This window comes from Dama dama, chromosome 13, assembly GCF_033118175.1.
Source record: "Dama dama isolate Ldn47 chromosome 13, ASM3311817v1, whole genome shotgun sequence".
In the NCBI taxonomy this organism is placed as follows: domain Eukaryota; kingdom Metazoa; phylum Chordata; class Mammalia; order Artiodactyla; family Cervidae; genus Dama; species Dama dama.
This window is the reverse complement of record NC_083693.1, coordinates 64896618-64913570: the sequence shown is the minus strand read 5'-3', so window position 1 is coordinate 64913570 and position 16953 is coordinate 64896618. Positions and strand designations below refer to the sequence as shown.

Here is a 16953-nt window from a genome sequence, read left to right as displayed (position 1 = left end):
CAGAAGGAGTGAGATTATGCTGAGTAAGCCTAAGATCACCTCCGTTCCCGTAAAAAAACCCCGCAAGTAATTTTTAACAGCCACAAGGAAGTAATTTCAGTTCTTCCTCAGTGTTCGTTTGGTGGCTGTTAACTGAAACGCAGACCTTGACTCCTGGGATCCTGGGAGTCTGCCTGGAGAATGTGTTCTGTGTGTGGTATGTGGAATCTATCTGATGCCGATGCTTATCTGCTTCTGGAACCACATGATGACCCGGATTCCGAAATCCCCCTGGGGTCAGCACAGAAGGTTGTTGTCACTCCCAAGGGGTCACCGCCACTATCCATTGATGGCTGCCAGGGCCATGGCGGGGAGGGGGGCGCGGTGCATGGTGGAATTGGGTCCCATTTTCCCTTTTTGATCCACTTTACGTGGGAAATGGAGTCCTAGACAGGGTGAGCACCAGGCAGGCCATAGTGCTGAGCAGGAACTGCAACCAGAGCCTTGCTGTTTAGTCTAATGCTTGCTTCCCACCTCGCCCGCGCCCCCTTAAAAACTGAAGTATAACATACATAGGGGAAGGTGCACATGTGGTGCGCAGCTTGATGACTTTTTGCCACAGAGATAGGCCGTGTACCTAGCACCCCATCAAGCAGAAGAGCAGTGCCACTCCCCTGAGCCTGGTCCAGCCCAGCCCTGCCCTGCCCCGCCCCTCTCTGTCCTCAGCCTCGGGCAGTGAGCTCCCCTCCTGCTCAGGGTGCAGAGCTCCTGTCCTCCCATGTGACATCCTCTTCCTGGGGTGGGGGACAGGCCACTGGAGGGAAGGAGGCTGGTTACCAAACCTGGAGATGGACTTTTCTCCAGCCAACTAAGTGCTATCAAATACCTTGTTTCAGGAATGGCTTCCAACCTGGCCAGCAGGAATTTTTCTGAAATTCTTCCAAAAACTCCTCTGCCTCTCCCTCCAGGCTGCAGGTTAACATGCAGAATGCTTGCTGGGGAGTGGGCACTTAGCTCACCCAGCCCTGCACATGCTCCCCTCTTAGCATCCACGTGCTGCTCCTTGTCCAGCCTCCGTGGAGGTTGAGAGCACCCTGAGGACAGGGCCTTCGGCTCCTCCTGCTGTGGGGCTTGCCTAAATGTCTGCTGGATGTGACTGCCCAGGAAACCATCTTTCATACAGCCGGCCACCCGGAGACCCAGTAGGAGACCGCTCGTTCGTGGGGGGTCCGGGCCGCTCCCGGGCTCTCCATGGTCCTCCCCCTCACTGGCCCCAGGCTTCCGTCTTCTGTTTGCTGTTCTAGACCTGCCCGGCTCAGCTGCACAGGTGAGGACTGAGGCTCACGGAAGCCCAGCCTCACCAGTGGGGAAGACAGGATTGTACCGAGTCTGGTGGCTTCAGCTCTCTTAACACATGTAACCTCTTCCCAGCAGTGACCTTTGCTTGATGGAGAAGGAAGCTGAGGCCCAGGGAAGAGCCGGGATGCCCAGCTTGCTGTGCGGTGGTCCTTCTTCCATCCCAGCTCCCCCAACCCTCAGAGGCGTTGATTTCCACCTGTCCCTCACGTCTGAATCCCGAGTCCTCCTGTCGGGGTTAGAGGACCCCGTGAGCAGGCTTCGCCTTCCTGGGTCCTGAGCATGATGAGGTGAGGCCGTGCCCAGGCCCTCCCTCGCTCCAGAGCACCAGGTCCGAGGCAGGTGGCATCCTGGACACAGAAGCTCCTGATGTGGATGATGTCCAGTTTAGTTATTGTTTTTGTTTTTGTCTGTACTTTTTGTGTCATATCTCGGAAACCATTGTCTCATCCAAGGTCTCGAAGATTTACAGAAATGTGTTCTTCAAAGAGATTTATAGTTTTAGCTCGTACCTCATGGGATTTCTTAATAATGGTCCTTGTGAACCACTTTTATCCAGTGACCTGCATGTAGCCAGTCCTGGGCAAATAGGAGCTGCTAGTATTTCGAATTATGATCAACTATTGTTATTGATTATCATCTTCACCCTGTCATCTCTCATTGTGTTTCCCATCTGGGTGGCCTCCTCCTGCTCCTTCCTGAAAGTTCACATTGCTGTTTGAACTCATTTCTGGCACAGCTAGGGGGATCGGGAGTTGAAGATGGAGGATTTCATTACTTCCCCCACTCCCCCCATTTCCCCCCAAACTTTTTTTTTTTCCTTTTTTTCAAGTTGACTTATTTTTAATTGGAGGATAATTGCTTCACAGTATTGTGCTGGTTTCTGCCATACCTCAACGTGAATCAGCCATGTGTACACATGTCCCCTCCCGCTTGAACCTCCCTCCCACCTCCCTCCCCACCCCTAGACATTTTGTTTTGGAAAATTTAAAAATGCTTGAGAGGATGTGGCAGTGTCCTCCCCCGTCCATCACTGGTCTCACTGGTCAGCAGCTTACAGGCGCCCTCCTCTCACCTGTGTCTCACCTACTTCCCTCCCCAACCCCGTGCACCTGATCCTTGTGAAGCAAATCCCAGACATTGTGTTTAACCTGTAAATTGCTTTAGTACACATCTCTAAAATGTGAGTCACCACTTTCTCTTTTTTTATTTGAACCAGAGTTGATTTACAATGTGTTGATTTCTGCTCTACAGCACAATGTAGAGCATGTGTGTATGATGTTATATATTCTTTTTAAATATTTTTTTCCATTATGGCTTATCACAGGAGATTGAATATAGTTTCCTGTGCCACTGCTGCTAAGTCACTTCAGTCGTGTCTGATTCGCCCACCAGGCTCCTCTGTCCATGGGATTCTCCAGGCAAAAAAACTGGAGTGAGTTGCCATTCCCTTCTCCAGGTGACCGTCCTGATCCAGGAATCGAACCTGGGTCTCCTGCATCGTAGGCAGATTCTTTATCACCCGAGCCTCCAGGGAAGCCCCAGTTCCCTGTGCCACCACTCTCTAAAGAGACCTGTGGCGTTTGGGAGAAGTGGGCCAGAGCCCTGTTACCCCCTGAGGATCCAGGGGGCGGGTACTGGGTGCCTCGCCTGCTGCCCTGTGAGGAGCAGGCAGCTGGGCTCCGTCAGGACCCGAGCTGCCCGTGGAGGGTGGCTGCCGTGGACGGGGGACCGTGTCGTGCCCCGGGTGTCTGCGGGGCCAGCCTGGGGCAGGGCAGCCCAGTTGCTCAGCCCTAAGTGCGGAGCTGGCCTGGCCCCTCTGTCTGCTGGACGGGGCAGGGCACAGCATCTCACAACCCCCCAGTCAGGTGGGGCCCTAAGGGTCCCTATGCCACAGAGTCATGAGCATTCTTTTTGTTTTATATCTGCCAACTCTTTTTTAAATTTTTTATTTATTTTGGTTGCACTGTATAGCTTGTAGGATCTCAGTTCCCCCACCAGGGACTGAACCTGGGCCACAGCGGTGAAAGGACCATGTCCTAACGATTAGACACCAGGGAACTCCCCCTACCCTTTTCATATCTATCCTCTCCTCATTGTCCACACAGCTTCCTGAGAGAGGTTTTATTCAGAATGTACATTTACCCACAGGAAACGGAACACCAGAGATTTAATTCCAGGTTCTTCTTCACGGACATAGGGTGACAGAGGCGGGATTTGAACCCGGGACCCCGCCTGCATTTTGTCTTCAGAGGAGAGCTAATCCTCGTGTTGCATTCCTGCTCCTTGCCAGGCTGTAAATGCAGAGGAAACAGGATCTCCTGTGTTCATCTCAGTCCTCTCGTTCAGCTCAGATTCTCTGCGGGGAAACCTTGACCCCAGCCTGCCTCCTCCCCAGCCCCCCTCTCAGGTTCGCAACCCCTTGGGCCTTGGGGGGCATCTGGCTGGTCTGTGCCCCTTTGTCAGTATTATCTAAACCTCCTCCTGGCCCTGCTGACCCCAGGCTGTGTATTTCTGCGTTTCTTTTGCCTTGGCTTCTCAAAGCCAGGCTCCTCCTAGTTAACTTCCAGAATCCCTTTCTAGGTGTTCAAGACAGGCTTTCTAACAGAAATGTGTTTACCATTTGCCATGGAGATGGTTTGGGCCTTTATTCCTCCAAGTGGTGATAAAATGATACTGTGCGCTCACCCTTCCAGCAGTGTGTTTGGTAATTCTAAGAGACTTGTGAAAAATGCATGAGGCCCGCGATACAATAGATAAACTGAAAGGCTTGGAAGAAAATCCGCTTGTGGATAGTGGGGTGATTGGAAAAAACTCCTTCTTTGTCCTGAAAGAGATCGTGTTCAGGAATAATTCTTCTGGTAATGCTGATGCTTTCATCCCAGGTCCAAAGCTTGTTGGCGCCTGCTTGTCAGATCTTTCCCACTTTGGTTTCTTCTAGCATCTTTGGCTTCAGTTCACGTCTTAATGAGCCCGAGTTCTCTCTATAGAGGCCACTGCCCTAAATGAACAAAAGTGGGACCAGAACAAGCTTTGTGTTATCTGGCAACTCTGCAGATAGTCTTCTCAGTACTGCAGTGGGGACATTTGAGGGGAGAGGAGGTCATGGTTTGCTGGACCGTTTGGTTGGGGGAGAAGTGGGCCAGCCTGGCGGAAGCAACGTCTCCGATGCTGCCTCCCCTTTGAAGGAAGGCAGGGAGCGTGTGTGTCCCTGCCGTTACCTGTAGTGTCGCTACCACGTGGCTGCCCGTTTTGTTCCAGAACAGCCTCATGTATGGCCTTGAAGCATGCTGCATAAACACCGTTCCTAGGCTTCTCCAGCTTAGACTTGTAATTCACAGATAAGGAAATCCAGACGAGAGATGCCAAGTGGCTCATCCAGGGTGACAGTGGAAGATGACTGCAACCAGGGGCCAGGGTTTCTCGGTCCCTCGCTCTTCCCTCTGTGCCAGACTGCTCCCTGCAGGTTCAGGGGTGAGGGGGTGGGCAGTGGTGGTAAGGGCATCACGAACTTTTAGTTCATAACTCAGAACGTGAATACATCAGCCAGATTGAGTAGGGGAAACCTTCAAAGGCTGTTATTTGTCCATTGTTGTTTGCACCCTATACATGATGCACTGTGGGTGATGTGAAGTTTGTTGAGTGGATAACCTTTTCTTTTTCTTTAATCCTTAGTGTAGAGTTTAATCTGCTTTAACTGAATCATAAAATTCATGTGTATGCCTGTTAAGTCGCTTCAGTCATCTCTGACTCTTTGTGACCCTAGGGACCGTTGCCATCCAGGCTCCTCTGTCCATGGGATTCTCCAGACAGGAATACTGGAGTGGGTTGCCATGCCCTCCTCTAGGGGATCTTCCCCACCCAGGGATTGAACCAGCGTCTCTTATGTCTCCTTGCGTTGGCAGGCAGGTTCTTTACCACTAGCGCCACCTGGGAAGCCCTGATCATAAAGTTCATCATAATCTAATTCCAAGTAATCTCTCAAAGTTTACCTACGTTATTCTTTTAGATTCACCCTTCAAACTGTATTTTTATTTTTATTTTTTTTCAAACTGTATTTAAAAAAAATATTTCAGCATTTCATTTTTGTTTATTTTTATAATTAATTTGTATTGGAGTATATGTAGTTGCTTTACTTGAGTGGATGACCTTTTACCATGAGGACATTGGTCTGATTGCTATCGTATATGTCAGTCTCGGTGTCTCATGAGTGACAGGCCCTGATGTCAGTGTAGGCCTAGTTCTGAGGAACACACTCTGGGGAAGGAACCGTACCCGACAGGGAGAGTTGTCTCTGGGGATCTGGCAGCAGAGAGGTACAGGCACACAGGTGAGGCCGCAGCCGTAGCAGAGAGAACGGCTCCTTGGCCTGAGGACAGCCCTGAATAGACCTTCCTGAAGGACACCTCCGAGCTCGTCCCCACGTCCCCTGTGGGTCCAGATGCAGGCTCTGCCTTACCAGCCACTGGCCCGTCTGTATGAGCCGGGCAGCGGGCCAGGCTCTCAGGAGGAGAAGGCATGAAGGCAGCTTCTCTTCTGTACTTGGGTCTGCAGACGTGTGCTGGAGAGGACATTCTCGGGGCGAGAGCATGTAGGTCCCGTGGACCTCACAGGTGTGAGGACAGGAGGACGGCCTCCTCAGATGTGTGTACTGGCCACCCCTCGGGAGCAGAGACATTAAAAAAAAAAAGACACCAATGAGCCCATCACCAGATACTCTGGTATGGAACGCCAGGCGGGAGCAGATTTCAGAGAGGGAGATATGAATCTCTGGCTTTTGTGTTGAGAGCTCTTAAAAAATGATTCCTAGGAACCAAAACAGGTTCACTGGGAAAAAAAAAAGAATAATCCAAATGGCGCACTCTTTTTGCTGATAAGGTTTGCTAGAAAAGAAGCATTATGGCTTTTCCCCTGGCCTCTGCTGACCTCACAGACGGAGCTTGTGGAGTCGGAGGGGAGGGTGAATTAAGCTGGTGTGTTTATTCCCTGGGGCTCCCACAACAAAGTACCAGAGTGGCCTAAAACAACAGAAGGTCATTCTCTCAGTTAAGGAGGCTGGAAGTCTGAAGTCAGGTGTCTATGGAGTTGGTTCCTCCCGAAGGTCCTGAGGAGGAGGGTCATGGTGGCTGTGGCCATCCTTGCCTTGCAGCTGACCTCACTCACGGTCTCCATCTTCACACAGCCCTCTCCCTGTGTGTCTCTGTGTCCCCATTTTCCTCGTCTTGAAGATACCAGTCGATGGATGAGGGTCCATCCAAATCCAATATGACCTCACGTTAACTTGATTCCCTTGTGGCTCAGCTGGTAAAGAAGTCGCCTACAATGCAGGAGACCTGGGTTCGATCCCTGGGTTGGGAAGATCCCCTGGAGAAGGGAAAGGCTGCCCACTGCAGTATTCTGGCCTGGAAAATTCCGTGGACTGTATAGTCCGTGGGGTCGCAGAGTCGGACACGACTGAGTGACTTTTTCACTTTCACTAACTTGATTCGATCTCTGAAGACATTCTCTCCAAACATGGTCACGTTTACAGGGACCGGGGGTTAGGACTTGAACAGATTTCAGGCTGGGTGTGCACAGTTCAACCCACAGTAACAACAACAGCTGGTGAATGGCCTTCCTTATACCCAGCCTCCTCTCTGAGCCCATTTCCTGTCACGCCAGCATCCCCCACTTTTGTCCTTAGCATCATAGAGTTTTAGGGCCAGAGGGATGGTCTTCTCTACTTTGCCTGCCTGACAGACCGCTCTCGCCCACTGGCTTAGGGATCCTCGAGGCATTGAGGAGCGCCATGGCAGGGCCACGATCCCTGTGTTTTTTTTTTCCTGAAAACATCTTCCTGTGTCTTTTGTTGAATTCTTGTTAACAGATAATGGTTTCTTGTTCCTCATGTGCGTTAATGTTATTTCCCCAAGAAGACTGTAAAGACTAATAAAGGCTGCAAAGGCTCATCTTATCACAGGTCTGCTCGCCTGTCCATGGCCTACTGTGAAGCTAGTGGGTATTAATAAGCACTTGTTGGAGTGGGCACCCGAGGGTCAGGTGGCTGGCCCATGTCACAGGTCTCATCAACTTCTCACAGACCTACAGGATCCTGGCGTCCCACTCTCCCCAGCCTTGCCTCAGAAGCCTTATCAGGGCAGGGTCCTGACCACTCATTGAATGTAACCCACCCCGGGAGCAGGTCTGGTTTCCGGTGGGGCTCCCTCCAGGAGTTGAACAGCTGATCAGAACCCAGTGGTTCTCCTTTTCTCAGCTCTGGTTTCTCAGTTTGGGCTCTATTCTGAGCTTGGCTCCATCAGGCCTGTCTCCTTCAGATCTTAGGATGACTGCTCGCAGCTGCCCAGTCTCCCAGCTTCCTCTTGTCCTCCAGGAGGGAGAGTGTCCCAGCATTCCCTGCAAGAGTGCTGAGCCTGCCTCTGATTGGACGAACTCTGGTCACATGTCCTCTCCTGAGACAGCAGCCCCAGGAAGTGGAAGGCGCTGATTGGGCTAATCAAAGTCATGTGATCCCGGTGGGGCTAAGGATGGAGCCTGTGTCCTGAGACCAGGTGATGCCTCAGCCAGAAGTCAGGGCTGGTGAGAGGACAGAGAACGCAGGGATGGATGCAGGGAGGGCAAACTCGGGATGAAATCTTGCTTGTCACCCCCCGTTTCAGCATCAGTCTCCCTTCTCTAACCAGGAGTGTGTTTTCCTTCCAGGAATACATCGATGCCCACCCGGAGACCATTGTCCTGGACCCTCTTCCTGCCATCAGGACCCTGCTTGACCGGTCCAAGTCCTACGAGCTCATCCGGAAGATCGAGGCCTACATGAAAGGTACGGACTTGAGTGGCTTGGCCCCGATGGCAGTTGGCCCACCTCGTGAACCTAAGGCGGTCCTTGCTTGGGTGGGAGATGGGGTCTGGTCGTTTTAAGCACTTTGACACAGGAAAGCAGCTGTACTTTCTGGGGAGGGCCTTTTCTTCTCCCTCCGTGACCGGCAGAGTTAGACAGTGAAAGCCCCAGGGTGCTTTTTGTGAGAGTAGCTCCCGCCACTTCAAGACAGTTTTGTTTTGTTGTCTTAAACCCATGCGTGTGATGAAATATCCAGATAACACAGTGGTTAGAGAGCAGAAGTGTGTGAACAGCTCAGCGGCAGGCAGGCGAGGGGAGTTATGTAACCGGGCAAAAGAGACAAACAGAGAAATTAGAGGCCTTTAATCAAATGTGTGGAGATATGTCCTGTGGTGGCTGGACCTCGCGGGGGTACGTGTTGTTCTCGCAGGCTGGAACCTCCCTCTTAGCTGCGGGAGTGTCTCCTGCCAGCTGCCGGCTTCTGCCCTAGAGGACTCAGGCTCCCTGCATCCCCGGGCAGGGCAGCGCCAGAGAAGTCAGACTGCCTTCCCAAGGTGTCTGTTTATACGAGAAAGGCGTTTCAGAAAGATTCATGCTCAGTAAGCTCTTAATTCTCCGCCTGGTCCACACAGTCCCTGCATAGAGTTCTTTAAAAAAAATTTTTTTTTTTTAAAGTGCTTTTCCTGGGCCCTGGGGATGGGTGAGGATTCATCTCTGAGGCGGGAGAGGCACCCCTGTTCCTGCTATCCGGGTCGTGTGTGTGTGGCCTCAGGGGGCTGCCTTGAACCCCGACCAGGGTGGTGACTTGGCCCCAGGCGTGTGTTGTTCAGGTGATGCTGGGTGCCTTGGCTCACAGCACCAGCATGGGAGATAGGAGCAGCGTTTATTGGGTACTTGCTGAGTGCCCAGCACTGGGCTTAGCCTTCCTCTTACCTTCTCCCTGCTGGTGCTCATCAGGGTGGGCCAGGTCATCCTCCCTGGCTGGCAGAGGAGGTCCTGAGAGGTTCACTGATGTACCAGCATCACACAGCCTGGAAACTGCCCAGCCAGAATCTAGCCAGGTCTCTCCCCCTCAGGCTCCCTGGCTCCTAACACCTAAGCTTGACTTCCGTGTCTGTAGTCAGAGGGCCCTGGATCTAGCAAGCCCCTGGCACGGGTGCAGTTGTGGACCCTGGCCAGGGGAATCGATGCCCGTTTGGTTCTCTAAGGAACCTAAGGAACCTGCTCTGCACAAGAGCTGGGTGCTGGACCTGGCCATCCTGGAGGAGGTCTTAAGGCCCTTTGCTGTGGGTGGCTGGCCTTTACCAGGAAGCACAGAGCATGGGCATGAGCTTGGGCAAACTCTGGGATATGGTGAGGGACAGGGCGACCTGGCGTTGCTGCAGTCCATGGGGTTGTGAAGAGTCGGACACAGCTGGGTGACTGAACAACAGCAACAAAGAGCATGGACGTGACTTCCTGAAAGGCCCCAAAGCAGGCAGGCTTCTTTAGCATGCTAGCATCCTTCCATCCTTGGGTCTGGAGTGATCGGTGACCATCTCAACTTCTGGTCTCTTTGCGTTCCTTCCCGGGTCCAACCAGTACTCCTAGAGCAGAAGGAAGATCCGTGATGATGTTTTGGCCGAACGATGCTTCTAGAATGGAAATCTGCCTCTTCCTAGGAAGAGTGTGCGTTGGATGCCAACAACTATTTGTGAAGGGACAGGAGATGACTGTAAAAGATGAGAAGGCCCAGTAAATGGGCAGAGTTGCAGGTCAGCAGAGGCAACAAGTCCATTAGAAGAGTGATGCTTTCTGATGGGATTAGGGAGGGTACCGCCGAGAGGGCTTTTGTAGAGCAAAAGGCTCAGACTTTGAGGAGGAGACAGACTAAGTTTGGTTCCAAATCTTGCTGCCTTGTGGTCTTGGCCAAGTCACTTGACCTGACCTTGCCTGTTTTCTGTAAGATGGATAAAAAGTAGTTTATTCACAGGGCCCGGAGTCGGGGTACCTGCGATAATGTCTGAAGTGCTCTTAGTTTGGGCCTTGGCCCATGGGGTCACCCAGCAACGGGGTCTACTCTTCCTGCTCCTGTTACACTGGAAAGGGCTGAGGTGTCCGGATTGGCTCTTAAGAGTCTGTCTCTGTTTTTATGAGCAGACAAACAGGGCTGGGGGTCAAAGGTGAGCCTGGGTCTAGTGTGTGAGCATGTGAGTTTGGGGGCAAGACTCACATGCTCACCCCCAAAAGGCTCACCCCCTAAAGGGCACACAGGAAGCAGGACTAACTCTCGGGAGGGCAAATATTGAGGGGGTGACAGCTTGGGCCTCCCAGACAGGGCAGGGGTCTGAGCAAAGCGGGGAGGGAGCTGAACTGGGTACTTGCGTCAACTTGTGGACCACCGGTCAGGGGTGGGGAGACTTGGAACACCTCGGACGGTTGGGGGACCCCATTTGTGAGCAGCCTTTGAAAGTGTGTGAGCTGGTGAGTGAGACGAGAATTCATTTTAGATAGGCAGTGCAGACATGGCCTAGGGATGGATCTTGATGGCCATCACCTCTATCCTGTTGTGGAAGGTGCACAGGTGTGAGGGGCGGGTGATTGGCCCCCAGTGGGGACACAGGACAGACCCCACTCAGCTCAAATGCAAGAGAGGTCAGCGCGGGGGTGTCCCGCTAGAGGGCCCAGCGAGAACTTGTTGACCCAAGTCTCCAGACCGGCTTGGTCCTGGGCCAGCAGGAATTGTGTGGGTGGGCCGTGACTGCTGCACCCGGGGTTTTCCTTATCGTGTACGCCGAGCTGGGCTGGTGTTCTTCCAGGAGGGCAGGCAGAGGCTGGGGCTTCCTGGAGCCTTTTCCTGCTCACCCAGGGCAGTTCACTGCTGGCTCCCACGTCCCGTCCTCCGAGGTGAGGCTGCATCTGTGAGTCGCAGAGCACCTTCTCTGGGAAGCGCATCCCTGGCCGCCCCCACCCTGCTCCCGCTATTCCTAGAGGCCCTGCAGTAAAGGGCCGTAATTACCCTCTAAGTTCCTCAATTACAGCCGTCCAAGCAACACCGCTTTTGTGTTGGGAGAAGGGGCTTGGCAGAGGCTCCTGGGAGTTGTTGCCACCCCCGTGCCAAGGTGGCTGTCCCTGTCCTCAGAGAGCCCGGATGGCTGCACAGAAGCCAGGGCGGTATGGAGGAGGCGCTGCAGGGAGGGACCAAGGCCCCCTGCTCTGCAGTGGGGGTGGCCCGGTGGGCTGTGACATGTGGGAGGGCCCCCGGGGAGAGCAGGCAGAGCCCTTGGACTGAGGTGGGCCATCCATCTCCCTGCAGAGCATCAGCTGCGGGGAGCTCCCAGCCTCACCTGTCTGAGGACCTCGGCGTAGTTGGCACCATCTCAGTTCCGTGCTCCCAGAGTTCATCGTTTCTAATTCAGAGCTGGCCGTGGGTGACTGGCTCCTTCCTACCTCAGACCTGTCCGTCCCAAACCCATAGATAGTTGCTACCACAGCAGAGACCTGGGGGAGGGTGTATTAAATGAGAGGGGCTTTGTTTCTCTCTCACATAAAAGCCCAAGTTTCCCCAGCTCCTTGTTCTTCTGGTGTGGCCCCTCCTGGTCCAGGGTGGTGCTGAAACTCCACCTGCCACACCCACAATCTAGATGTTAGGATAGAGAGGGCCTAAGAAAGAGGAAGCAAAGGGAAACAGCCCAGGCTATCTTTTAAGGAAAAATTCTGGAAGCTACAGGGATTCTCTGTTCATTGGCCAGAACTGAGTTACCTACTGAGGTGCAAGGGAATTGGGGACTGTGGTCTTTATTCTGGGCAACCTTGTGCCCAGCTAACATAGAGCATGAGGTCAGTAGGCTTACAGAGGGACCCACCCCAGGGTTCTTGGGCCATAGGTTTCCCACATGGATGATGCCTTCTGGGTGGGGCTGCACCCACACCCTTTACCAGAGGCACAGATGGCCCTGAACTTGGATCCAGTTCAAGCCGAGGACAGGAGCTTCCTGGAGGTTGAACATTGCCTGCTGCAGGCCTGAGGGGAGGTGGGGAGGCTGCGTCACCAGCCAAGATTGCTAGACACGCATCTGCAGGCCTCGTCTCACGGGCACCTGCTTTGCTGCCCGGGGCTGGGGTTTTGAGGCGGAAGTCCAGAGCCCAAGGCCTGGCCCTGCTGCCCCAGGCCACGCAATCCCAGGCGAGGCTCTAGCCGGCTCTTAAACTGGCTGGAGTGATGGCTGAGAAAGCTGGGCTGTTACCGGATGATGTGGGTGTGTGTCCTTGGCCCCGGGGGCAGCAGCTGGTGAAGGGTCTCAGACCACCGAGTGGAAGGCGCAGAAGCCCTTCCGAGACGGCTGTGGGCGCGAGGCAGCTCCCCCGGCAGCTCCCGCACACGCTTACTCTGGGGGATGACAGATGGCCATCGGATGCTGGGCCTCCCTGGGGAAGGGGGGTGCCCTCTGCAGATCGAGCATCTCTGCCCGTGGGTTTTGTGGGAATTTAATCAGGACTCATCTTGGAGGCTGTTTGGAGGCTGGGGTAAATTGGAATAATCCAGACCCCAAGCAAAGAGAAAATAACTTGCCGAAGAGCCTGGGAGAAATGATCCCCGCAGAGCAGCTGCCTCGGGTGGGTGTGTGTGGTCGAGCCGGGGGGCTCTTACTCAGGGGTGGGGGCCAACTGTCCACCCTTGGGGAGCTGCATAGGGCTGTTGGTTGGAGAGGAGACAGCGAGAGAGGCCTTGGATTCAAGGCCCAGGCCCGGGTCTGCCTGCAGCCCCTGTGTTGTGCGGCTTGCAGGTCTCCGGGGCCGCTTTGTCAGCGCTCAGGAAGCTGACCCTGGCTGCACTGGCTGCATGCCAGGCACTATATTAGCTAATCTAATCCTCACGGTGACCCCTCTGAGAAAGGCACTACGGTTACCCCCCGGAGCGGTGAGCTTACTGATGTCCCTTGAGTCTAATTGGTTCAGGCCACAGAGCTACTGTGTGCAGAGCTGGAATCTGAACCAGTCCCTCCGGGTATCCTCTTGGCCAGTGCTTCCTGAATTCCGCTCCTGGCCCCTGCGTGGACTGCCTCTCCTCACCTGCGCTCGGACTGAGGACACGGTGGACGCGCTGGGGGCTCTGGCCCTGCTCCTGGGCGCCCCCTGGTGTCCAGGCGATGGCATTTTCCAGACAGGGGCCCGGCTTCCGTCACGGAGTCTCTGCCTCCTACAGTTGATTGAGGAAACGAAAGTGCTGTCCTTTTTGAGGTTAGTGACACATGGTAGTGGAAAAGAACAGGGTTTGGCCCTGGCAAGCCTGGGCTCAAATCTCAGCCCTGCCCGTGTGGCCTGGGCAGTCACTGGGCCTCTCTGAGTCGTTCGCTCATCTGTGATGCAGGGGTTGCCTTCGCTTCAAGTCGGGGGGTGGCAGCGGGGAAGCATGGGGAAGGCCTGGCCCTGCCCTCTGCAGGGGCCGCAGCCCAGAGCTGGGCGCCCAGGTGCTCTCAGCTCCTCTCCTGGGTCCCACAGCGCGCCTGGGGCTCGGGGGGAGGCACGCGGCAGAGCTGGTGGTCAGTAGGAGGGCCTGGAGTCTTGGAGGACGAAGAGGAGAGTGGTGTAGCCCCCTCGGGCCGTTGCTCCTGACTTAGGATCAGCTTCCAGCCCTGCTTTTGTGCAGGAGGCAGAAGTTTTGGATGAACCCACTAGGAAAATGCTTCACACACACCTTGCAAGTGGGCTTGTGAGGAGCTGACCCCTGAGACAGCTACCTGCCCTGCCCCCCAGGTGTCGGCCTGCCCACCCCGCAGGACTGGGGTCTGGTCTCCAGCTCAGTCCAGGGCTCTTTCTGGGGGAGCCACACCTCCAGTGTTTAGCCCTTTCCACCTCATGGGTTATGGGTCCCCCTCCTTGTTTTTATCGTGCTTCTGAGAAGAGGTCTGCTCCACCCAGCACACCCCAGGAATTGCTGGACTGGAAGGCTGCTGTCCGCCAGGCCTGCACGGTAACTGGTCCTGAATACCCTCTGTCAGCAGGCAGGGCCCTGATTCTTGGTGATTCTCACACCTGTTGAGCCCACTCCTTTCTTCCCAGAGGCTGCCTGTCTTAAGTATGGAATCCATCCTTCTAGGCCCTTCTCATACATGTGCAAATATGTGTGTGCTTAAAAAAGAAAGAAAGAAAGGGCATCCTAATACTTATGTTCTCATATAACTTCCTTTTTCCACTGAATATATGTTTTGGCTTCTTTCCATGTCAGCCCACAAACATGAAGAGGAGTAGGTCTGGTCTGCCCTTTTTGATGGCAACATCATATTTCAGCACGTGAATGGGAAAAAAAAAACCATAGTTTATTCAATTATACTGACCTCATTGAGTCATTCCAGTTTGATTTGGATTTTTTTTTCCTAACCGACTGAGCTATAGTCAACACAGGTCTCTGCAGAGTTCTGTAAAATTAATCCTTAGAAGTGGAATTTCCCAAAGGCTACTGTAAACATCTCTCACCTTGTGGATATTGCTGGATTGTTCTTCAAAAAGCCTGAACAAATTTTTCGCCCCATTGTACACGGCTGCTGGAGAAATGATAGCTGTCTGACTTTCATTTACATTTCTTCTGTTATTGACAAGATCGCACATTTCTTCATGTGTCTGTTGGCCCTTTGTGTTTCTTCTGTGTATGAATCTTTTCATGTTAGTTGCCCATTTTCTCTTGGGTTGGTGGTCTTTTTCTTATTGATTGGTTAGAGCCACTTTTGGGATTAAGGATGTTGTCTCATTTTTTCTTTAAGATTTTTTTTTTATGTGGACCATATATAAAGTCTTTATTGAATTTGTTACAACATCGCTTCTGTGTTATGTTTTGGGGTTTTGGCTAGGAGGTATGTGAGATCTTAACTCCCCAGCCAAGGATCGAACCTGCACCTCCTGTGTTGGAAGGTGGAGCCTTAACTAGTGGACCACCGGGGAAGTCTCATGTGTCATTGTTTTAAAATATGGACTGTTTTGTTGCTGGCAGCTTCATCTTTGCACTGGGCCAAGCTAACATTTTCTATTCTGCTTTTAGAATGTGTATGACCAGAGAGAGCACTTCAAATATTTTTAAAAACGTTTTGAAAATGAAAAAGGCTGCTGCGTTTTGGGAGTCAGAGCTGAGTGGGGCAGCAAGCCTTTGGGTCCGGAAGGGGCCATAAATCAGCGCAAACAGCTGCCACAGAGTTAATCCGCGTTTCCAGCAGCCGTTTCCATAAGCTGGAACAGGACTCAGGAATGTCCCTGTCTCCGCCAGCCCGTGTCTGGCTTACTCGATCCTGGCCTCGAGCATGCCCGGCGCAAGTAGCACTGTGTCCCCTCAAGATGAAACAGGTCATTAGCTGAGTCAGATGGGAGGGAGACTGCTTGTCCAGCTGACCAGGACTGTGTCAGACGGGGCCTGTCAGACCTGTGGCCTTTGTTCCCCTCTGTCTGTGCCCAGAAGCCACCCCCTCCAATAATTTCAATCTGGTTCCCCACAGCAAGCCTGTAGCTGGCGAGCCAAGGATCAGGCTGCTAGCAGGGAGGTGGAAGCTGCAGCTGGGCCTAAGGGAGGCCCTTCAGAAGCCTCCAGGAAGCAGGGTAGGGACAGTAGGCATTACTGAAATGCCCCCACCCTGCTACCTGGTGTCTCCAAATAGCACAGTGAAGGTCCCTCTTTGAAAACTCTCAGTAACCAAGCCTATGAGTTTCCTATTGCTGCATGATGGGTCACTACAAGCTGAGTGACTTTTAGAAACTTCGCCCCCGCCTTCCCCCCCACCCCCAGGCCTGCCGCTTGTTATCTCGCAGTTTGGTAGGTGAGAATTCTACCTGGCATGGTTGGTCTCTGGTCTCAGGAAGTCACAGATGGGAATCAAGGTGTCAGCAGGGCTGAGTTCTCATCCGAACGCCCTGAGGAAGAACCCGCGCCCGGGCTTGCGCTTGTTGGCGGCGAGCACCCAGTTCCTTGCGGCTGTAGGACTGAGGTGCAGTGTCTCTGCGGGCTGTCAGCAGGGGGCGCTCTCTGAGAGAATACAGGCCCCCCTATTCCGTCTCACGGTCCCCCCCCACCTTCAAGCGGCCTCGGCGTGTGTCCAGCCCTCCTGGTGCCTCAGGCAGCCCCAGGCGGGGCCCCCGCACAGCAGTCCTGCCAGGTCCCCTCTCATCCCCTCGCCCCCTGCCCTTTGTAAGGGGCAGGGAGACAGCGTGAGCCTGTCTACACCTGGGACGTGCTGCCTCTCTCTGCCTCCCCTCAGAGGGCTCTGGGGAGGGGCACCGTCGGAGCTGGTTCCGGGCCCTGAGGCCCCCGGGTCACTGCCTGATCTGTGTGGCCAGGGGCCCGAGTAGACAGAGCCCGGGCCCTTCCTCACATGCACTGTCCTCACGTGACCCTCCGAGGTGTCAGGCCCTGCTTCCCCGCAGACACGCCAGGTGAACTGGACAGTGAGCCGTGCCCAGTCATGCCTGGGGAAGGCCCGCCCCTGCTGCCTCGGGACCCAGCTCCCTTGCAAGGCTGGCCATGAGCCTCGCTCACCCTCCAGCTCTGTCTGAGCCCCGCGGGGCCCGAGCAGTGGACAGGGCCCCTCTCCTCCCTTTTACCAGAGTGGGTACCGCACGTGGCACCTGAGACAGCCCTCGCTCCAGAGGGGCCCTTGACCCCATTGTGGGTTCAGAAGGGACGCCCGGGCTGGACCTCTGCCCAAGGAGGAGCAGACCAATGCCGACTCACGGCAGTCAAGCCTTACGTGGCGCGTCTCCCTGCACGGCCACTCACGGTGACTCAGGGGTCCTCACGTCTTCACCAGCAGCCTAGGGAGTAG

General features: G+C 54.1%; 1 protein-coding gene across 2 annotated transcripts in view; it reads left to right on the top strand.

Annotated features, from left to right (window-relative positions):
- Nucleotides 1-16953, top strand: part of ITPK1 (inositol-tetrakisphosphate 1-kinase) — a 157135-nt gene that overhangs the window by 106839 nt on the left and 33343 nt on the right. For both annotated transcript variants that reach the window (XM_061159325.1, XM_061159326.1), the window contains exon 4: nucleotides 8035-8152. In XM_061159325.1, the coding sequence (XP_061015308.1) occupies nucleotides 8035-8152 (118 nt within the window). The remainder of the gene's footprint in view (nucleotides 1-8034; nucleotides 8153-16953) is intronic.